The following is a 23,487-nucleotide window of genomic DNA, read 5'->3' on the forward strand; positions in this document are numbered from 1 at the left end:
AACAGTAGTTGGTTTGTTGTGTGTCGCGTTCATTTCTGTCTGTCTTGCCTTACAGTATTATAAGAGTGTCTTGAATGGTTCCTGGTCTGTTTCTTCATTGTAATGTTTTGCACTATAATCCATGACAGCTAGTTAAACTCCTATGCTAAAATGTGTGTGGTGGTGGTGGTGGTGGGGGGGGGGGCAGGCAGTGTAAAAAAATAATAAAGTATTAAATTAGTTAGCAGCACTAATAATGATGAATAAAAACAAACCTTGTTTCAATGTTGAACCCTGTCAGTACTATTCATTAGTGCACACCGTAGAAAAACGTTTTACAACGGAGACAAGTTTATCTTATTGGACCATTCAGGTAGTCCCCTGTTTCAGTCTCTTTTGTTCTGTTTTGGTGCCTCGTGAAAACGTTTTTGAGTGGACAGGAGAGCAGTGGCTGATGGGTAGTGTCTTTTTTGAGGCATCTACGTAGAGTCACTATGAAGACAGGAGGTAGCTACGTACAGTCACTATGAAGACAGGAGGAGGTAGCTACGTACAGTCACTATGAAGACAGGAGGTAGCTACGTACAGTCACTATGAAGACAGGAGGAGGTAGCTACGTACAGTCACTATGAAGACAGGAGGAGGTAGCTACGTAGAGTCACTGAAGACAGGAGGAGGTAGCTTACGTACGTCATATGAAGACAGGAGGAGGTAGTACTAGAGTCACTATGAAGACAGGAGGTAGCTACGTACCAGCTATGAAGACAGGAGGAGGTAGCTAGCGTACAGTCACTATGAGACAGGAGGTAGCTACGTACAGTCACTATGAAGACAGGAGAGGTAGCTACGTACAGTCACTATGAAGACAGGAGGAGGTAGCTCGTAGAGTCACTGAAGACAGGAGGAGGTAGCCTACGTAAGTCACATGAAGACGAGGGTAGCTAGTACAGTCACTATGAAGAAGGAGGTAGCTGACTGTACGGTTACTATGAAGACAGGAGGAGGTAGCTACGTACAGTCCTATGAAAGACAGGAGGGGTAGCTACGTAAGTACTATGAAGACAGGAGGAGGTATGCACTACGTAGTCACTATGAAGACTAGGAGGTAGGATAGCTACGTAGAGTACTATTGAAGACAGGAGGAGGTAGCTACGTAGCAGTACTATGAAGACAGGAGGAGGTAGCTACGTACAGTCACTATGAAGACAGGAGGTAGCTACGTACAGTCAACTATGAAACAGGAGGTAAGCTACGTACAGTCACTATGAAGACAGGAGGTAGGTACGTAGACGTCATATGAAGACGAGGTAGCTTAACGTAGAGCACTATGAAGACGAGATAGCTACGTACAGTCACTATGAAAGACGGAGGTAGCTGCGTAGAGTTATATGAAGACAGGAGGAGGTAGCTACGTCAGTCACTATGAAGACAGGAGGAGGTAAGCTACGTAGAGTCACTATGAAGACAGGAGGAGGTAGTACGTAGAGGTCCATTGAACAGGAGGAGGTAGCTACGTACAGTCACTATGAAGAAGGAGGAGGTAGCTACGTAGAGTCACTATGAAGACAGGAGGTAGTACGTAGAGTCACTATGAAGACAGGAGGTAGCTACGTACAGTCACTATGAAGACAGGAGGAGGAGCTACGTAGAGTCACTATGAAGACAGGAGGTAGCTACGTACAGTCCCACTATGAGCAGGCAGGAGGAGGTAAGCTACGTGAGTACTTGAAGACCTTGATTAATTGGGGTCCTTCTAGGACCTTGATTATTGCAGCCCTTCTAGGACTTGATTATTGGGGTCCCTTCTAGGATTTTGATTATTGGGGTCCCTTCTAGGACCTTGATTATTGGAGTCCCTTCTAGGACCTTGATTATTGGGGCCTTCTAGGACCTTGATTATTGGGGTCCCTTCTAGGACTTGATTATTGGGGTCCCTTCTAGGACCTTGATTATTGGGTCCTTCTAGGACCTTGATTATTGGGGTCCCTTCTAGGACCTTGATTATTGGGTCCTTCTATGACCTTGATTATTGGGTCCTTCTAGGACCTTGATTATTGGGCCTTTCTAGGACCTTGATTATTGCGGCCCTTCTAGGACCTTGATTATTGGGTCCCTTCTAGGACCTTGATTATTGGGGTCCCTTCTAGGACCTTGATTATTGCGCCTTCTAGACCTTGATTATTGGGGTCCACTATTTCTTAGGACCTTGATTATTGGGTCCCTTTCTAGGACCTTGATTATTGGGTCCCTTCTAGGACCTTGATTATTGCGGCCCTTCTATGGCCTTGATTATTTGGGGTCCTTCTAGGACTTGATTATTGGGGTCCTTCTAGGACCTTGATTATTGCGGCCCCTTCTATGACCTTGATTATTAGGGTCCCTTCTAGGATCTTGATTATTGGGGTCCCTTCTAGGACCTTGATTATTGGGGTCCCTTCTAGGATCTTGATTATTGGGGTCCCTTCTAGGACCTTGATTATTGCAGCCACTTCTAGGACCAGATTCACGTCGTCAGAGTTCATGCAAGCAGGGTTTTTTATGGTTTGTGGTTTTCACTTGGAAGCGTTTCAGTGCTGAGTTTTTGGGTGCGTCTGGTTTTGGTTACATGCAGGGTGGAATTGGGTGGGGAAAATTAGCTGAATTCCTTAGTAATATGACAGTGGTAACTTAGCAATTTTATTTTTCCTTCAATTCCACTCCTGGTTACATGTTTTAGATTGTTAGAATGGGAAACACAGATCGAGAATCAATCAATTAAAGGATTATAAGACTGATTCATTGATCGATTGAGATCAGATATTAAACAAATGTACACTAACACAGTTAACAATTTAATATGGCATTAACCATGATTTCTGTCCTATAGACAAGCCTTACTACACTGTCCTGTGTAAAGATTACATATACTCTTTACAATGCAATCTTCTGTAACATACAGTACGCGTGTCCTTTTAAAGATGAAAGACTATMCTTTGTATCAGGATTGGCGTCAGTCAATTCAGGAAGTGATATGAATTTTAAAAATCCAAGCATGTAAAAAAAGGCTTAAGATAAATATATTTTCCTTTTCAGACTACCCAGAAGTCACTGAAAATAGATGCCCTTTTTCAGTTTACTTCCTGAATTCATTGACTTCCATTGGAATTGACCCTATCCCTGCTTTGTATTAAACAATTACTTATTTGGAAGATAAAAACAGTTGGCATGTTTTTAACGTGGATTTGTGGTATTTATAACTTGTGGCATTCTTTAACTAATGAAGTGAAAATAAAGAGATATATTTATTACCAACTACTGTCAGACACATTTTATTGTATTTTTATTTGAAATACACTGAACAAAAATATAAACGCAACATGTAAAGTGTTGGTCCCTGAAATAAAAGATCCCAGAAATGTTCCATACGCACAAAAAGCTTATTTCTCTAAAATTTTGTGCACAAATTTGTTTACATCCCTGTTAGTGAGCATTTTCCCTTTGCCAAGATAATCCATCCGGTTGACAGGTGTGGCATATCAACAAGCTGATTAAGCAGCATGATCATTACACAGGTGCACCTTGTGCTGGGGGACAATAAAAGGCCACTCTAAAATATGCAGTTCTGCCACACAACACAATGCCACAGATGTCTCAAGTTTTGAGGGAGCGTGCAATTGACATGCTGACTGCAGGAATGTCCACCAGAGCTGTTGCCAGAGAATATAATTTAAATTTCTCGACCATAAGCCTCCTCCAACCGTACGTCCAACTGGCCTCAAAACCGCAGAACACGTGTAACCAGCCCAGGACCACCACATCCTCATCAGGGTCTTGACCTGACTGCAGTTCAGCGTCGGAGTCGACTTCAGTGGGCAAATTCTCACGTTCGATGGCTGGAGAAGTGTGCTCTTCACGGATGAATCCCAGTTTCAACTGTTCCGGCCAGATGGCAGACTGGTATGGTGTTGTGTGGGCGAGCGGTTTGCTGATGTCAACGTTGTGAACAGAGTGCCCCTTTGGATCATGATATGAACAGGCATAAACTACGAACAATGAACACAATTGCATTTTATCGATGGCAATTTGAATGAACAGAGATACCGTGACGAGATCCTGAGGCCCATTGTTGTGCCATTCATCCACCACCATCACCTCATGTTTCAGCATGATAAGGCCACCATTGTAAAGAACAAATTCTTATTTGTTATTAACTGACTTGTCTAGTTAATCAAAGATTACATTTTAAAATCGAAATAAAAAATCTGTCAATTTAAATAAATAAATTAGGCCCTAATCTATGGATTTCACATGACTGGGCAGGGGCACAGTGATGGGTGGGCCTGAGAGGGCATGGGCCCACCCACCCACTTGGGAGCAAGGCACTCCCACCCCCAGACGATCCCGCAGGAGAAGAAGACGGATGTGGAGGACCTAGGCTCGCGTGGTCTGCGGTTGTGAGGCCGGTAGGACGTACTGCCAAATTCTCTAAAACAAAGTTGGCCTCTTATGGTAGAGAAATGAACATTAAATTCTCTGGCAACAGCTCTAGTGGACGTTCCTGCAGTCAGCATGCCAATTGCACACTCCCTCAAAACGTGTCCCCAGCACAAGGTGCACCTGTGTAATGATCATGCTGTTTAATCAGCTGCTTGATATGCCACACCTGTCAGGTGGATAGATTATCTTGGCAAAGGAGAAATGCTCACTAATAGGGATGTAAACAAATTTCTACACAACATTTGAGAGGAATAAGCTTTTTGTGCGTCTGGAACATTTCTGGGATCTTTTATTTCATTTAATGAAACATTGGACCAACACTTTACATGTTGCGTTTATATTGTTGTTAAGTGTATGTTGTTACATTACCATCTACTCAGGGGTGTGTTGGATGTTTGTGAGAAACAAAGCGCATGCGCCTACATTAGGAACCACCGCAGGCTTCAACCAGGTTCGAGACCGCAAGGTCATGGTTAGAAGGGATACAGCTTTTGTCAAATTCAAACGAACCGCAAAAGTATATATATTTTTTTGCATTTTTAGCTATCCCCAAAAACCATTTTCATACCCTTAACCTAATTATCATAACCTGCTACGTTAATTATTCTAACCTGCTATGAAAAGTCAAATCCGACAAAAGATGTATCCCATCTAGTCAATACATACCGCAGGGATTGCAGATTTTCCTTGTCAGATAGACGGAAGGAGTGGGAAAGGGCAAAAGACAGTGAGCAGCCGACACACGGACAGACGGGGCCCGGAGAGCGAGGGAGAGGACGAGAGGAATGGACGAGTCGTATCAGGGAATAAKAATACGGCTGGATTCATTTATATCCAAACCTTACAATTAGCAACACTGCAGATGCCATCTGTCTCGCATCGGTTTATTTAGGCTACAATAATCTCGTTTATTTCAGCGATTCCTTCAAGGAGACCGAGCGGAGCCACCGGGCTGCCGGTACCGTAGAGGGGAGTACAATGACAACCTGGTGAATGTAACCGATGATATTTATCTAACCAGACCGAACGGAATAAAACCGTGAATAGCCTAAAGGACCGGGGTGTGCATCCCCAACCCGGGAGTGATGAGAAGAACAGACAGGACTGTGTTTCTGCTGCTGTCGCCTGTCAAATGCATTATTTCTGTGTGTCGTGGACTGATCATTTGTTGATCCATCAACCCCCTCCCGTCCTCTACATATTCTCCACCGGTATCGTCGGAGTGTTGTAATATGGATCGCTCCAATGGCTCTGGGACAAGCGAACCCACCAAACCGCCAAACCACCAGTTGGAGAAGAAACGGTTAAACCGAGCACCGTCTCCGGCCAGGCCGTTCCTGAAGGATGCCCGCTCCTCGCCCAAACCAGCGGCTATCGTACCAAAATCTCCCAAACTAACCAAGCAGCAGCACTCCTCTTCCTCAGTGGCCGTATCATCCACTCAAAGCCGCATCTCCAGGCGCACCCCAACCGGAGCGAAGGATAACAAACCAGCCGCGGTGAAAAGTCACAGCACCAAGTCTTCGACAGTCACGAAGAAGACGGTTAAGGTCATTCAACATGCGGCGCTGGAACCTAAACAGACCACTGCAAGCGCCAGCAAAGCGACCCCGGACAGCAGCACCAGCAGTCCACACCTCGCCCTCAAAGCCAAGAAGAGTAAAATAGCCACTCTGACCGCGTCTCACCACGGCCCGCTCAGCCTTGGCTCCCCAATCCGCGTCCCAACCGGCGCTACCCCCCTCGGCAGCAGGGTCAGTCAGACCGACAGTAGCTCCGATCTCTCTGACTGTCCCTCCGAACCCCTATCCGACGAACAGCGCCTGGCCGCGGCTGCAAGCAGCGACGGGGAGTCGGGGGGCTCCGGGTTCAGCGACAGGGATCAGGTGGATTATCCTGTGCAGGCGGCAGCATCAGCGTCAGACGCGGCCAGAGCGGCAGGGGCTACTGCCGGTAGTGGTGTTGGTTCGTTGCGCACCGCGGAGGGTAGCCCTGCGGCTGCAGGGAAAGGCGGTGTGTCTCAGGCTCCAGGACCAGGTGCTCACGGAGGAGCGGGGAGTAAACAGGAGAAAGCAACGACAAGCGCAAAATTGATAAAACTGGAATGCAGCAAGGAGGTAATCGAGGAGGATTTATTGCGGGAAATAGAAGATCTCCGCTCTGAAAACGAGTACCTCAAGGTAAAAGAGGCTGCAGGAATCATTTCTGTTTCTTGTTTGTAATCCATACGGTGGTTTCTGCATCACCCATTGCTGTTCTGTAGGCTGCCCGCATAGTAATAGCCCTATTGATTATAGTGTTGTCTTTGCAGCCAGTGATTCACTGTATCACTGTTTGTAAAGCTTCAGTGACCCCAACCCCCCACTGTTGGTTTGCCCTGACGTTTACCTGCTATTCGTCTTCATATAGTTGACTAGTTGGTAGTGTTCTCTCTCTGGATTGTTATGTATCATCAAGTTATTTCTGTTAGGACTATTCAAATTAACCCCAATGACATCAGGAAATATAAGAACACAATCCTTTTGTCTGACATCAGTTTCATATTGATGCAAAGCAGTTGAGTAGATTTCAAATTGATAAGAAAATCTGTCCTCCAAATACACTACATGATCAAAAGTATGTGGACACCTGCTCGTCGCATATCTCATTCCAAAATTCATGGGTATTAATATGGAGTTGCTATAACAGCCTCCACTCTTCTGGGAAGGCTTTCCACTAGATGTTGGAATATTGCTGTTATAACAGCCTCCACTCTTCTGGGAAGGCTTTCCACTAGATGTTGGAACATTGCTGCTATAACAGCCTCCACTCTTCTGGGAAGGCTTTCCACTAGATGTTGGAAACATTGCTGCTATAACAGCCTCCACTCTTCATGGGAAGGCTTTCCCATAGATGTTGGAACATTGCTGCTATAACAGCCTCCACTCTTCTGGGAAGGCTTTCCACTAGATGTTGGAATATTGCTGCTAAATCAGCCTCCACTCTTCTGAGGCTTTCCCACTAGTGTTGGAACTTGCTGCTATAACACCTCCCTCTTCTGGAAGGCTTTCCACTAGATGTTGGAACATTGGCGCTATAACAGCCTCCACTCTTCTGGAAAGGCTTTCCACTAGATGTTGGAACATTGCTGCTATAACAGCCTCCACTCTTCAGGGAAGCTTTCCCTAGATGTTGGAACATTGCTGCTATACAGCCTCCACTCTCTGGAAGGCTTTCCACTAGATGTTGGAATATTGCTGCTATAACAGCCTCCACTCTTCTGGAAGGCTTTCCACTAGATGTTGGAACATTGCTGCTATAACAAGCCTCCACTTTCCTGGGAAGGCTTTCCACTAGATGTTGGAACATTGCTGCTATAACAGCCTCCACTCTTCTGGAAGGCTTTCCACTAGATGTTGGAACATTGCTGCTATAACAGCCTCCACTCTTCTGGGAAGGCTTTCCACTAGATGTTGGAGCATTTCTGCAGGAACTTGCTTCCATTCAGCCTCAAGAGCATTAGTGAGGTCAGGCACTGATGTTGGGGGATTAGACCTGGCTCGCAGTCGGCGTTCCAATTCATCCCAAAGGTGTTCTGTGGGGTTGAGGTCAGGGCTCTGTGCAGGCCAGTCAAGTTCTTCCACACCGATCTTGACAAACCATTTCTGTATGGACCTCGCTTTGTGCATGGGGCATTGTCAAGCTGTAACAGGAAAGAGACTTCCCCAAACTGCTGCCACAAAGTTGGAGCACAAAATCGTCTAGAATGTCTTTGTACGCTGTAGCGTAAGATTTCTCTTCACTGGAACTAAGGGGCCCGAACCATGAAAACAGCCCCGACATTATTCCTCCTCCACCAAACTTTACCAGTTGGCACTATGCATTGGAGCAGGTAGCGTTCTCCTGGCATCCGCCAAACCCAGATTAGTCCGTCTGATTCAGCACTTTAACAATAACAGCACTTACAGTTGACCGGGGCAGCTCTAGCAGTTGACCGGGGCAGCTCTTACAGTTGAACCGGGCAGCTCTTACGTTGAACCGGGGCAGCTCTAGCAGGGCAGAAATTTGACAAACTGACTTGTTGGAAACGTGGCATCCTGTGAGATGCCACACAGTCACTGAGCTCTTCAGTAGATCACTATATGCAATGTTTTCCTATGGAGATTGCATGACTGTGTGCTCCATTTTATACACCTGTCATAACGGGTGAGGCTGAAATAGCTGAATCCACTAATTTGAAGGGGTGTCCACATACTTTTGTTTATATAGTGGTATGATGACATTCACTAGTACACCGTACAGTGGGGAGAACAAGTATTTGATACACTGACGATTTTGCAGGTTTTCCTACTTACAACGCATGTAGAGGTCTGTAATTTTTTATCATAGGTACACTTCAACTGTGAGGAAGGAATCTAAAACAAAAATCCAGAAATCACATTGTATGATTTTAAGTAATTAATTTTCATTTATTGCATGACATAAGTATTGATACATCAGAAAAGCAGAACTTAATATTTGGTACAGAAACCTTAGTTTGCAATTACAGAGATCTATACGTTTCCTGTAGTTCTTGACCAGGTTTGCACACACTGCAGCAGGGATTTTGGCCCACTCCTCCATACAGACCTTCTCCAGATCCTTCAGGTTTCGGGGCTGTCGCTGGGCAATACGGACTTTCGCTCCCTCCAAAGATTTTCTATTGGGTTCAGGTCTGGAGACTGGCTAGGCCACTCCAGGCCTTGAGATGCTTCTTACGGAGCCACTCCTTAGTTGCCCTGGGCTGTGTGTTTCGGGTTCTTGTCATGCTGGAAGACCAGCCACGACCCATCTTCAATGCTCTTACTGAGGGAAGGAGGTTGTTGGTCAAGATCTCGCGATACATGGCCCCATCTATCCTCCCTCAATACGGTGCAGTCGTCTGTCCCCTTTGCAGAAAAGCATCCCAAAGAATGATGTTTCCACCTCCATGCTTCACGGTTGGATGGTGTTCTTGGGGTTGTTACTCATCCTCTTCTTCTCTCCAAACACGGCGAGTGGAGTTTCGACCAAAAAGCTCTATTTTTGTCTCATCAGACCACATGACCTTCTCCATCCCTCTCTGGATCATCCAGATGGTCATTGCAAACTTCAGACGGGCCTGGACATGCGCTGGCTTGAGCAGGGGACCTTGCGTGCGCTGCAGGATTTTAATTCCATGACGGCGTAGTGTGTTACTAATGGTTTTCTTTGAGACTGTGGTCCCAGCTCTCTTCAGGTCATCTGACCAGGTCCTGCGTGTAGTTCTGGGCTGATCCCTCACATTCTCATGATCATTGATGCCCCCGAGGTGAGATCTTGCATGGAGCCCCAGACCGAGGGTGATTGACCGTCATCTGAACTTCTTCCATTTTTCTAATATTGTGCCAACAGTTGTTGCCTTCTCACAAGCTGCTTGCCTATTGTCCTGTAGCCCATCCCAGCCTTGTACAGGTCTACATATTTATCCTGATGTCCTTACACACTCTCTGGTCTGGCCATTGTGGAGAGTTTGGAGTCTGTTTGATTGAGTGTGTGGACAGGTGTCTTTTATACAGGTAACGAGTTCAAACAGGTGCAGTTAATACAGGTAATGAGTGGAGAACAGGAGGGCTTCTTAAAGAAAACTAACAGGTCTGTGAGAGCCGGAATTCTTACTGGTTGGTAGGTGATCAAATACCTCTACCTGTATGTACTCTACCTGTAAAGGCTACTCTACCTGTAAAGGCTACACTACCTGTATAGGCTACTCTATCTGTTTAGGCTACTCTACTCTTACCTGTTTAGGCTACTCTTCTCTACCTGTTTAGGCTACTCTTCTCTACCTGTAACAGGCTACTCTCCTGTATGGGGCTTACTCTACCTATATGGGCTACTTACCTGAAAGGCTACTCTACTGTAAAGGCTACTCTACCTGTAAAGGCTTACTCTACTCTACTGTAAAGGCTACTCTACCTGTAAGGCTACTCTACTCTACCTGTAAGGCTAACTCTACTTCTAATGTAAAGGCTACTCTATCTCTACCTGTAAAGGCTAGTCCTAATGTAGTCTAACTCTACTAATCTACCTTATAGGCCTACTTCCCTGTACTGTAATAGGCTAGTCTACCTGTAAAGGCTCTCTAATCTACCTGTATAGGCTTACTATCCTCTACCTGTAAAGCGCTACTCTAATCTTACCTGTATAGGCTAGTCTATCTGTTAAAGGGCTACTCAATCTACCTGTAAAGGTTACTTATCTCTACCTGTAAAGGCTAGTCTACCTGTAAGGCTACTCTACTGTATAGGGCTAGTCTACCTGTAAAGGCTACTCCCCTCTACCTGTAAAGGCTACTCTACCTGTAAAGGCTACTCCCCTCTACCTGTTAAAGCTTACTCCCCTCTACCTGTAAAGGCTACTCTACTTGATCGGCTAGTCCCTGTAAAGCTATCTACCTGTACAGGCTACTCAGATCTAACCTGTAAAGGCTAGTCTACCTGTAAAGCTACTCTACCTGTATAGCTAGTCTACTTGTAAGGCTATCTCTACCTGTATACGCTAGTCTACCTGTAAAGGCTACTACCTTAAAGCTACCTCCTGTAAAGGCTACTCTAATCTACCTGTATAGGCTACTCTACCTGTAAAGGCTACTCTACCTGTATAGGCTAGTCTACTGTAGGCTACTCTTACCTGTAAGGCTTACTACCTACCTGTAAAGGCTACTATCCTCTACCTGTAAGGCTACTCTAATCTACCTGTATAGGCTAGTCTACCTGTAAAGGCTACTCTACTGTATAGGCTAGTTCTACCTGTAAGGCTAGTCTACTGTAAAGGCTACTCTACTCTACCTGTAAAGGCTACTCTACTCTAACTGTAAAGCTACTCTACGCTACCTGTAAAGGCTACTCTCCTCTACCTGTAAAGTCTACTCTCCTCTACTGTAAAGGCTACTCCCCTCTACCTGTAAAGGCTACTCTACTCTACTGTAAAGGCTACTCTCCCACTACATAACACAGCCACAACTCAGACATCTGTCTCTCTATTCCTGCAATATAATACTATCATTAAGTCACAAAATCATCACAAGTTTATTGATTATTTCAGGGACAGAAAGTTAAATTAAAGGGCTATTGGATCATGCCAGTTTAATGGTTAGGAATCATGTCATTGATAATGGTTTAGGATCATGTCCAGTTGATATGGTTTAAGGATCGTGTCGGTTAATGACGGTTTATGATCAGTTATCAGTATTTGATATAACACATTGACAACTTTTTACCCATAATCACCCTTTCCATTTCAAGTCGGCTGCGTTGACAAGCAGATTCCAGAGCAGTCGCTATCCCACCATGCAAAAAACATTAAACAAGATTATCAGTCCTGTTGGATCACTCCTGATGTAGTAAACTTCCTACCAGAATGGCCTACTGCGGCCTCAGAAGAAAATACTCTGTCAGGTAAACTCTACCATTGATTTAACTGACCCTGTGAATTTCCATTAGTCAGCTCCTCCATAACATAACAGGTGGGCAGCTTCTCTTCTTTATTCTAGTTCAGGTCACCTGTCCTGTTTTACATGGCCTTGTCCCTTTCTAATTTCCAATAAATTATACTGTAGTTAGTTTGTCTCTCTCAATGTATGTGTCGTCAAGCCATTTATACATACGTGTAAGTCCTACCTACTGCAAAGGCACTCTACTTTAAAGTCTACTACAACCTACCTTAAAGGCTACCACTCTACCTGTAAAGGCTACACTACCTGTATAGGTTACTCTCTCTACCTGTAAGGCTACACTACCTGTATAGTACTTTATAGGCTATTACCTGTATAGCTACTCTACCTGTAAAGGCTACTCCTACTCTACATGTAAGTACTCTACTGTATAGGCTACTTACCTGTATAGCTACTCACCTGTAAAGGCTACTCTACCTGTAAAGGCTACTCTACCTGTAGCACTACCTGTATAGGCTACTTCGTTAGCTCTTCCGTTTAGGATCTCTCTAACTGGCTACCTTCTACCTGTAAAGTCTACTCTACTCAGTGTAATGGGCTACTCTACCTATAGGGTACTTCTACCTGGATACAGGCTACTCTACCATGTAAAGGCTACTCTACTCTGTAAGCACTTACTGATACGTACGCTACGTACTACCGATCGTAAGGCTACTCTCTCTACCTTAGGCCTTGCATCTATTGTTAGGCTACTCTCTCTTACCTGTAAAAGTCACTCTACCTGTATGGGCTACCTACCTGTAAGCTACCTCTACCTGTAAGGTCCCTACTCTCAAGGCTTTCTTGTTAAATGGCACTACTTCTACCTGTAAGGGCTACGTCTACCTGGTAAAGGCTACTTACTCTACCTGTAAAGGCTACTCTCCTGTATAGGGCTACCTCTACCCCGTATGGGCTACTCTACCTGTAAAGGCTACTGCTACCTGTAGGCAGCTACTCTACCTGTAAGGCTACTTGCTACCTGTAAAGCTAGTCTAGCATGTAAGAGTTCTACTCTAATCTATCCTGTTATAGCCTACTTCCTGTACCTGTAAAGCTCAGTCTACCTGTAAAGGCTACTGGCGTAGATCTACTTTCCTGGTGAGTTCGCGGGGCTATCTATCCTCCTATTACCCGCGTGTAAAGGCTACTGGCTTGGCAGTGTCTAGATTGGTACTGTAATAGGGTGCTGTAGTGCTACCTTGTAATGGCCGATTCTAGGGCTCTTTAAAGGCTGAGCTCCCACCTAATTGCGTCCGTACTGTAAAGGGCTACTATCCTCTACCCTGGTAAGGCTACTCAATCTACCGTATAGGTTAGTCTAAACCTTGTAAAGGCTACTCTACCTTTACAGGTAAGGGAGTACGTGTATCACTTTACGGTGAGCGTAAGGTAGGTAGTAGCTTACCTTTACAAGGTAGAGCTAAGTCCATATACAAGGTAGAGTAGCCTCACTTAGTAACAGGCTGTAAGCATCACGGTGAGTAGCTCTGTATACAGAGTAGAGGAGCCGTATGTAAAGGCCTATCTCCAGGGCTTTACTACGGTACCTGTAGACCGTAGTGAAAGGCCCTTTATCACGGTTACCACTCCTAGTACCCTGGTCATATATACAGGCTATGTAGAGTTAGCTACTAACTATTTAACAGGTAGGACCTGTAGGTACGGCTAACGTTACCACTCAGGTCCGATATATGAGTGAGAAGCGCTATTCTTTTCACCTAGATAGCTAGGCATATAGGTAGTCCTCCTAGAGTAAGAATGGTCCATGAACGTTCACGCCCTTTAATCATAGTAGGAACGGTAAATTAAGCCCTACTAAAGGCTAACCTACGTACTCCATGTCATAGAGCGCCTACTCTATCTCTAACTTTGTAACCCAAAGTAGGACACTCTAACGACTACCTGTAAGAAGGCTAGCTCTCAGCTCCTACCTTGTATAGGCTACTCCCCGTCTTAAGTCCGTAAAAAGGCTGACTCCCCTCTAGCCTGTAAAAGGGCTAACTCTAAACGGACTGAACTGTAAAGGCTACTGCTCTACCTCCTGAGTACCTGATATGAAGTGCAAGTCTCTCCTGTTCAAGAGGGCTAGCTCCTACTTGACACTGCGTTAAAACCTGGAGTAAGTTACGGGCTATGGACGGACTTTACTTAGGCGGTACTTTTGCGACTTCCTTCGTCGGTGTAAGGAGGCTTTACTTCTACCTGTATGGGCTACTCTTATCCTTGCTTAAGGGCTGAGCGCTATCCTGTTAAATTGGCCCTACCTCGTATGGCTGTTCTCGCGGTTGTGCACAAAACTCACTAGGTATAATAGAAGGGCTACGTCCCTTAAAATAGCGTAATGGAGGTAGAACGCGCTTACTCGAAGTAAGAGTGCTTTTCCAGTGTAGATAGGCTAGGCTTAGCTACCTGTATGGGCTAACTCTAGCCATTGTAGATAGGCTTTGTTCACTAGTCTAAGCAGATAGCCTCGTCTATCCTCAGTCAAGGTCAGCGTGAGCGCACTACTTTTTCTGGTACACGTTCGCCTTCTCTTACAAGGTAAGAGTAGCCCCATAAGGTAGAGTAGCCCTCTTACAGTATAAAACGGCGTAGCTCTTACTTCTTTACAGGATAAGACGTAGAGTAAGTAGTGAGGCTACCTTCTTTCCAGAGATACGCGTAAGCTCAGTGTTTTCACAGGTATGAAGAGCTACGTATGAGTAGCTTTACAAGTTGTCTCCTCGGAAGTAAGACTTTACCAGGTAAGTAACGTCCCAATTACAGTGGTAATAAGGGAGTATGCCTACTCCACTTCCTACTACCAGCGTTAGAGTGTAGCACTTAGGCTTACGAGGTAGAGAAAGAGCTCCCCTCAGCTAGTAACAGGATAGAGCAACTGTAGAAATAAGGGCGCTAACCTAGTAGAGTACGTACGCCCTATCTGACCTCTGAAAAAAGGGCTGCAAGATCTAACACTAACGTTAGGTCGAACCTCGGACTATCTACGAGCTAACTTAGTCTACGTCTATGTAAGAGGCTACTCCCACTTACTATATCTCGTAGAAGCCTACTCTCCTCTACAGTCTGGAAAGGCTAACTCTCCGCTTACAATGTAGACGGCTACTCTCCTCTACTGTAATTAGGCTACTCTACTCATAGCCGTTGATAGGCTACTCTCGCGTCTTTAAGCCCCTGTTAACAAAGTTAGGTGAGCTGTAGCCTATACTCAGCGTATGACGCTCTACTCTGAATAAGGCCACTCTCCTGCCTACCTGTAAGTGCTACTCACTCATCTACATGGTAAAGATGGGACGCTGACTTAATCCCCTCTACCTGTATTGGGCTACTTCTACCTTATATAATGCTACTATCCTACGTACTGTGAAGTAGATAATACCCTTGGACAGGTCTAACGGACTTCACGGCTTCCTATAGTGACAACTGAGGCGCCTAGCCTCTACTTGTAAAGTGATCTGCTTTCACCAGGTAGACTAGTAGCCTCTCTTGTAACAAGTAGTGCTTACATGCTCTTATACCAGCGTCTGAGTAGCGTAGAAGAGTAAGGCTACTTACTCATAAGGCCTAGTTGTAATAAGCACTGTGTTATAACCGCTTATACATTAAGCAGGAGTAAGCCCTTAACCCGGGGTAGCGCGTTCCTATGTAGTAGACTTAAAGGTAAGCACCTGTTAATAGGCCCGTGTTCTGACCTAAAGGTAGAGTAACTCCCCTGGGTAATAGCGACTATCATATCTATGTATAGGCCTTTCTAATTTCCTACACCCCTTCAGTAGGGCTACTCTCTGGCCCTGTAAAGCGGCCTGGACTCAGTACGTGGCGTGTGGGAATGCTTTACTACTGTGAAAGGCTACTCTACTTGAAAAGCTATTCTAATCCTACCTGATATGGCTACTCTCCTCTTACTGTGATAGCTACCAGTACCTGTTATAGCTACACACTCTGTATAGGCTAGCGGAGCTACCTGTATATGGCTACACTACCTGTATATGGCTCACTATATTTCCTGTAAAGGCGGTACTTACCTGAAAGGCACTCCTAGCATGTATACGGGCTATCTCTATCTTTACCTGCATAGGGCTACTCTAACCTGTAGGACGGGCTACTGTCTTGAATTGGATAGGCCTTTGTAATTCATGGTAACTCATGAGCTGTGTATATTATTTGCTAGTGGCTGAGCCCCCTTGTGCAAGGCTACGCTAGCTTCTCCCTGTTATAGGCTAGGCAATTAGTCTGTGGCACAGGCTACTGCTAGCTTGCTAGGCCGTGTTGTATAGCGGACTTCTCACCTGTAATAGATGACTCTGCCCTGCTAGAAGGTGACGTCTACCTACTGATATTGGCTACTACTACCTGTAAAAGGGTTAGATGTTACCTGCAGTTGGCTACTGTCTACCTGTAGAAATGTCTACTTTCTCCTGTATCATTTGGTTGTGTGTGGTCTTCTGCGGTTCGCTCTGTTTCTTTTTCTGCTGATTCATCCGTGCTCTGTGAGCCTCCTGCTAGTTATCTTGCAGCCTGCCGCGCCAGAATGTTGATTGTGGCTGTGTTATTGTAGGGGCGTAGCCTTTAAAACCGGTGAGTGCATGATAGCTTTAGGTAGAGGGGAGTGCCTTTACAGGTAAGGCGATGATTAACAGGTAGAGGAGAGGCCCTTTACGGTAATGTAGTACCTTACAGTTTAAGAGTAGGTAGCCTTTCTAGAGTATGCGTAGCCTTTACAAGGTTAACTACCTACAGTAACTACCTATACAGGTAAGAGTTGCACTTTACAGGGTAGACTATGCCTTACAGTAGATTAGAAGAGCCCTATTACAGGTATGAAGGAGTAGCTTTCCAGTAGAGTAGCCTTTACGAGAGTAGCCTTTAAGGTAGATCGCCTATACAGGTGAGTAGCCTTTACAGCGTAGAGTAGCTATACAGAGATAGAAGCCTTTACAGGTCAGAGAAGCCTTTACGGATACTTTAAGGTAAGACAGCTATACAGTAGAGTGCTTACAGGTTAGACTGCTATACAGGTAAGTACTTTAACGTTAGACTAGCCCTATACTGTAGAGTAGAGAGTCTTACGGGTATGAGTACTTTAAGTAGACTAGCCTAACAGTGAAGTGCCTTACAGTAGAGGGGAGTGCTTAACGTAGGGGTAGCTTTAAGGAGTACTTTACAGAGAGGAGAGTTAACAGTAGAACTAGCTATACAGTAGCAGAGCTTTACAGAGTAGAGGAATACGCTTCTGTAAGTTTGACTACTACGCACTCCCCTACTTATTACATGAGTAGAGGATCTAATGCTTTATAGCCTGTTATAGGTCTTACTCTTACATAGTATAGTGATACTTACATTGACCTTTTAATATTTAATAATCTCTGAAGAAGGCTATCTAGCATATCTCCTGTATAGGCCCTAGTCTACCTGTAAAATGCCTCAACTTGTACGTACTAGATCGTATAGGCTCGAACTTCCCTGTGAAGTCTGCCCCTTACACCACGCCCTACGTCAGAGCCTGTATGTAAGTACGGCCTATAATATACTAAGCGCTTCTATAGAAGTGTGGCTAACTGACTAGTCAGTGGTATACGGCTCAATCTTATTCCTGTATATCATAGGGTCAGAACTACGTCCATTCTATACTAAGAGGTCTAATCTAGGGAAGTACTGAGCCTCATCTATCTAGAAAATAAGTTATAGAATTCTCCTGAGATGAAGACTTTACAAGGCTGATGTACTCACTACTGCTATATAAGGGCTTAGTCCTACCTCCGTATAGCCTATCTTCTACCTAGAGCTAGCCTGTAAAATTATAATCACTGTACAGGTGCTACTCATACCTGTATAGGCTACTCACTAGTAGAATAAAAGCTTTAAAATAATCAATCTCCATTTACATGTAGACGTCTGAGTAAGTAGAAAGGCTACTCTTATACAGGTCCGCAGTTGATGTAGTAGGCCTATCTTACCTGTACCAGCTGGCTCTAACTACCTGTAAGGCTACTCTAACCTTAAAAGGAGCTGACATCTACCTTTGGTAGTTATCTACCTGTAAGGCTGCTACAACCTTCTTGTAATACAGGTAGGAGTAGCGCCTGTTCAACAGCTGTAGATGTACGTAAGTAGCCTGTTAAATTGCTACACAAGTCTAGAGTCAGCCCTTATATCCCTGTAAGATAGAGGATGTACTCTAAGCCCATGTTTATAACTCAAGGTCTAATAACGTACCGATGTATGTAAGACTCACTCAATCTAATACCGCGAGTATATAGAAGGGCTATAGCTCTACCTCTACCATACTCTATGGTTGTAATGAAGTAGCCTTTACAGGTAGACTAGTAAGAGCTTAGCCCCCTTAGTATTCAGGTGACTGCAAGCATAAGTTACTCAACTAAACCAGAATTAAGGCTAATAGTAGTCCCAGTACGTCTTAGCCTAATACAAATCGTAAAGTCAGACGTACGTACCCTGTATAGGCCTCTCCTAGACCTGCTATATATACAGGCTAGTATTCTAGTGTAGCTTATTACAGGTAACCATGTGGTAGGCTATTTCTAACCTGTATAGGCTACATCTATCCTGTAGCATTCTACCTTTAAATAAGTCACCTTGTATATAAGCTGAGCCTACCTACTAGACACTGCCTGTTATAGGCCACTCTACCTGTATAGGCTACTCCCTACTGTATAGGCTACTCTACCTGTAAAATTAAATCTACCTGTAAGGCTACTCTACCTGTATAGGCTACTCTACCTTTAAATAATAATCTACCTGTAAAAGGCTACTCTACTCTTATAGGCTAGTCTACCTGTCTATAGCTACTCTACCTGTAAATTATCTCCTGTAAGGGCTCTCACCTGTCAGGCTATCTACCTTTAAATAATAATCAACCTGTAATAGGCTACTCTACCTGTATAAGCCTCTACTCTACCTGTAAAGGCTGCTCTACTCTACCTGTAAGCGGCTACTCTACCTGTAAGCGGCTACTCTACCTTTGTAGTTTTAGATCTACCTTGTAAAGCGCTACACTACCTGTATAGGCTACTCTACCTGTAAATGCTACTCTACTGTAAAGGAATAATCTACCTGTATCAGTCTACACTACCTGTATAGGCTACTCTACCAGATAAGGCTACTCTACTCTACCTCTGTATAGGCTACTCTACCTGTATAGGCTACCTCTACCAGATAAGGCTACTCTACTCTTCCTGTATAGTCTACACTACCTGTATAGGCTATCTACTGTATACGGCTTTCTACCTGTATAGGCTATTCTACCTGTATAGGCTACTCTACCTGTACATTCTACTCTACCTGTATAGGCTACTCTACCTGTATAGGCTACTCTACCTGGATATGGCTACTCTACCGTGTATAGGCTACTCTACCTTTAAAATAATAATCTACCTGTAAAAGGCTACTCTACCTGTATAGGCTAGTCTACCTGTATATGGCTACTCTACCTGTAAAATTATAATCTACCTGTAAGGGCTACTTACCTGTATAGGCTACTCTACCTTTAAAAAATAATCTACCTGTAAAAGGCTACTCTACCTGTATAGCCTACTCTACCTGTACAGGCTGCTCTACTCTACCTGTAAAGGCTACTCTACCTGTAAAGGCTACTCTACCTTTGTAGTTTAATCTACCTGTAAGGCTACACTACCTGTATAGGCTACTCTACCTGTAAATGCTACTCTACCTGTAAAGGATACTCTACCTGTATAGTCTACACTACCTGTATAGGCTACTCTACCAGATAAGGCTACTCTACTGCTACCTGTATAGGCTACTCTACCTGTATAGGCTACTCTACCAGATAAGGCTACTCTACTCTTCCTGTATAGTCTACACTACCTGTAATAGGCTCTCTACCTGTATAGGCTATTCTACCTGTATAGGCTATTTACCTGATACGGCTACTCTACCTGTACATTCTACTCATACCTGTAGGCTACTCTACCTGTATAGGCTCTCTACCTGTATAGGCTACTCTACCTGTATACATGCTACTCTACCTGTATAAGCTACTCTACCTGTACATTCACTCTGATCCTGTATAGGCTACTCTACCTGTATAGGCTACTCTACTGCTGTATAGGCTACTCTACCTGTATAGGCTACTCTACCTGTATAGGCTACTGCACTGTTACTAGCTACCTCTACCTTACTAGCTACTCTACCTGTATAGGCTAACTCTACTAAAGCTACCTAGTAAAAGGCTACTCTACCTGTATAGCCTACTCTACCTGTATAGCCTACTCTACCTGTATGAAGGCTACTCTACCTGTATAAGGCTACTCTACCTGTATATGCTACTCTCCTGTATAGGCTACTCTACTGTATATGCTACTCTACCTGTATAAGCTACTCTACCTGTACATTCTACTCTACCTGTCATAGCCTACTCTACCTGTATAGGCTACTCTACCTGATAGGCTACTCTACCTGTAAAAGGCTACTTACCTGTAAAAGGCTACTCTACTTGTATAGGCTACTCTACTTGTATAGGCTACTCTACCTGTAAAAGGCTACTTAACCAGTAAAATCTACTCTACTGCTACCTGTATAGCCTACTTCTATCTGTATAGCCTACTCCTACTGTATAGGCTACTCTACTTGTATAGGCTACTCTACTTGTAGGCTACTTACCTGTATAGGCTACTCTACCTGTATAGGCTACTCTACCTGTAAAAGGCTACTTACTGTAAACAGGCTACTCAGCCTGTAAAAGGCTGATCTACCTGTATAGCTTACTCTACCTGTATAGCCTACTCTACCTGTATAGCCTACTCTACTGTATAGCGCTACTCTACCTGTAAAAGGTAAGTCTACCTGTAAGGCTACTCTACCTGTAAAGGCCACTCTACTGTATAGGCTACTCTACTGTATAGGCTACTCTACCTGTAAAAGGCTACTTACCAGTAAAAATCTCTCTACTCTACCTGTAAAGCTCCTTACATGTATAAGCCTCACTCTACCTGTATAGGCTACTCTACTTGTTATATGGCTACTCTACCTGTATAGGCTACTCTTACTCTATGAACAAGGCCACTTTACTGTAAAAGGCTACTGGCTACTTTACCTGTAAAAGGCTACTCTACCTGTATAGCCTACTCTACCTGTATAGGCTACTCTACTCTACCTGTATAGGCTACTCTACCTGTAAAGGCTACTCTACCTGTATAGGCTACTCTACCTGTAAAGGCTAATCTACCTGTAAAATGGTAATCTACCTGTAAGGGCTACTCTACCTGTATAGGCTGCTCTACTCTACCTGTATAGGCTACTCTACCTCTAAGGCTACTCTATCTGTATAGGCTACTCTACCTGTAAAATAATAATCTACATGTAAAAGGCTACTCTACCTGTATAGGCTACTCTACCTGTAGAGGCTACTCTACCTGTAGAGGCTACTCTACCTGTATAGGCTAGTCTACCTGTAAAAGGATAATCTACCTGTAAAAGGCTACTCTATCTGTACAGGCTAGCCTACCTGTAAAGGCTACTCTACCTGTATAGGCTACTCTCCTCTACCTGTATAGGCAACTCTACCTGTAAAGGCAACTCTACCTGTATAGGCTACTCTACCTGTATAGGCTACTCTACCTGTATAGGCAAATCTACCTGTACAGGCTGCTCTACTCTACCTGTAAAGGCTACTCTACCTGTATAGGCTACTCTACCTGTATAGGCTACTCTACCTGTATAGGCTAATCTACCTGTACAGGCTGCTCTACTCTACCTGTAAAGGCTACTCTACTTGTAAAGGATACTCTAGCTTTGTAGTTTAATCTACCTGTAAAGGCTACACTACCTGTATAGGCTACTCTACCTTTAATGGCTACTCTACCTGTATAGGCTAATCTACCTGTAAAGTCTACTCTAATCTACCTGTTTAGGCATCTCTACTTTACCTGTAAATCCTTATCTACCTGTAAATGCTATTCTTCATGTAAAGGGTACGCTACGGGTAAAGGCTACTCCACTCTACCTGTAAAAGCTACTCTACTCTACCTGTAAAAGCTACTCTACTCTAGATGTAAATGCTACGCTGCCTGTAAAGGCTACTTTCCCTGTAAGGCCGCCTCTCCTTCCAGTTCTCTGCTGCCAATGACTGGAACGAACTGCAAAAATCTCTGAAGCTGGAGACTCTTACCTCCCTCACTAGCTTTAAGCACCAGCTGTCTGAGCAGCTCACAGATCACTGCACCTGTACATAGCTCATCTGTAAACAGCCCATCCAATCTACCTCATCCCCATACTGTATTTATTTATTTATCTTGCTCCTTTGCACCCCAGTATCTCAACTTGCACATTCATCTTCTGCACATCTACCATTCCAGTGTTTAATTGCTATATTGTAATTACTTTTCCACCATGGCCTATTTATTGCCTTACCTCTCTTATCCTACCTCATTTGCACATGCTATATATATATATTTTTCTACTGTATTATTGATTGTATGTTTGTTTATTCAATGTGTAACTCTGTGTTGTTGTTTGTGTACTCTACTATATCCTACTCTACTGTAATGTACTCTACACTACTCCACTATATCCTACTGTACTGTACTCTACACTACTCTACTAATTCCTACTTTACTGTACTTTACACTGCTCTACTTTATTCTACTCTACTGTACTCTACACTACCTACCTGGGGAAATTGATTTAATTAACAGAATCAGTAGCGACAGCATTGGAGGTCAACTCGTTTACTTGAAAGATTAATGGAAACCACTTGTCAATTATTTAAAAAACTATCCTTTCTGTCTTTGTGTTCAAGGTGACATGAACTCGCACAATTCATTGCCATGCCATGCTTATGAGCTGCTTATGAATGAATATTGTCTTGCTGGTTGTAGTGGGAGTGTAGTTGACATACAGTATGCTCTCTGTGTGTACGAAAAATATTCATCAACTTTTAGTGGACAGTGGAAGCTAAAGAGAGAACAGCTGTGTCTATCGCTACTATGCTTCAGCATAGAGCCACATTCCATTACAACCATGACCCCTTGTTGAATCCCAGAGGGTATCTCTTCAAGTTTCCAACCTCTCTCTCTCTCTCTCTCTCCTCCAGGATGAAGTGGAGGAGCTGCGTGCGGAGATGGAGGAAGTCCGGGACAGTTACCTGGAAGAGGAGGTGTACCAGGTGCAGGAGTTACGCAGGGAGCTGGACCGCTCCAATAAAAACTGTCGGATTCTACAGTACCGTCTCCGTAAGGTGGAGCAGAAGAGCCTCAGAGTGGCCCAGACTGGACATGTAGATGGAGAGCTGCTACGCAACCTGGAACAGGACCTCAAGGTACGTGTTGTTGACGGTTCCAGGTTTGGACACTCGGATCAACAAAACACATACCTGGTGCGTCCTGTTCCAGGGTTGTGGCACTCGTCAACAACACGTACCTTGTGGTCCTGTTCCAGGTTGTGGCCGACTCGTCAACAACACATACCTTGAGGTCCTGTTCCAGGGTATGGACCCATCCGTCAACAACACGTACCTTGTGGTCCTGTTCCAGGTTGGACCACTCGTCAACAACACATTACCTTGTGGTCCTGTTCCAGGTTGA

General features: G+C 44.3%; 1 protein-coding gene across 1 annotated transcript; it reads left to right on the top strand.

Annotated features, from left to right (window-relative positions):
- Positions 1-5,197: 5,197 nt before the first annotated feature.
- On the top strand, positions 5,198-23,487 carry LOC112074789 (microtubule cross-linking factor 1-like). The gene is made up of 3 exons (XM_070440676.1): positions 5,198-6,635; positions 22,998-23,222; positions 23,296-23,487. The coding sequence occupies exons 1-3, from the start codon at positions 5,688-5,690 to the stop codon at positions 23,485-23,487; spliced, it is 1,365 nt and encodes a 454-aa protein (XP_070296777.1). The 5' UTR covers positions 5,198-5,687.

Source organism: Salvelinus sp. IW2-2015, unplaced genomic scaffold, assembly GCF_002910315.2.
Source record: "Salvelinus sp. IW2-2015 unplaced genomic scaffold, ASM291031v2 Un_scaffold2816, whole genome shotgun sequence".
In the NCBI taxonomy this organism is placed as follows: Eukaryota; Metazoa; Chordata; class Actinopteri; order Salmoniformes; family Salmonidae; genus Salvelinus; species Salvelinus sp. IW2-2015.

Coding starts and splice junctions, on each gene's coding strand:
- LOC112074789 (XM_070440676.1), top strand. CDS start 5,688: ATGGATCGCTCCAATGGCTCTGGGACAAGCGAACCCACCAAACCGCCA. Junction 6,636..22,997: donor CTGAAAACGAGTACCTCAAG/GTAAAAGAGGCT, acceptor TCTCTCCTCCAG/GATGAAGTGGAGGAGCTGCG. Junction 23,223..23,295: donor ACCTGGAACAGGACCTCAAG/GTACGTGTTGTT, acceptor GTCCTGTTCCAG/GGTTGTGGCACTCGTCAACA.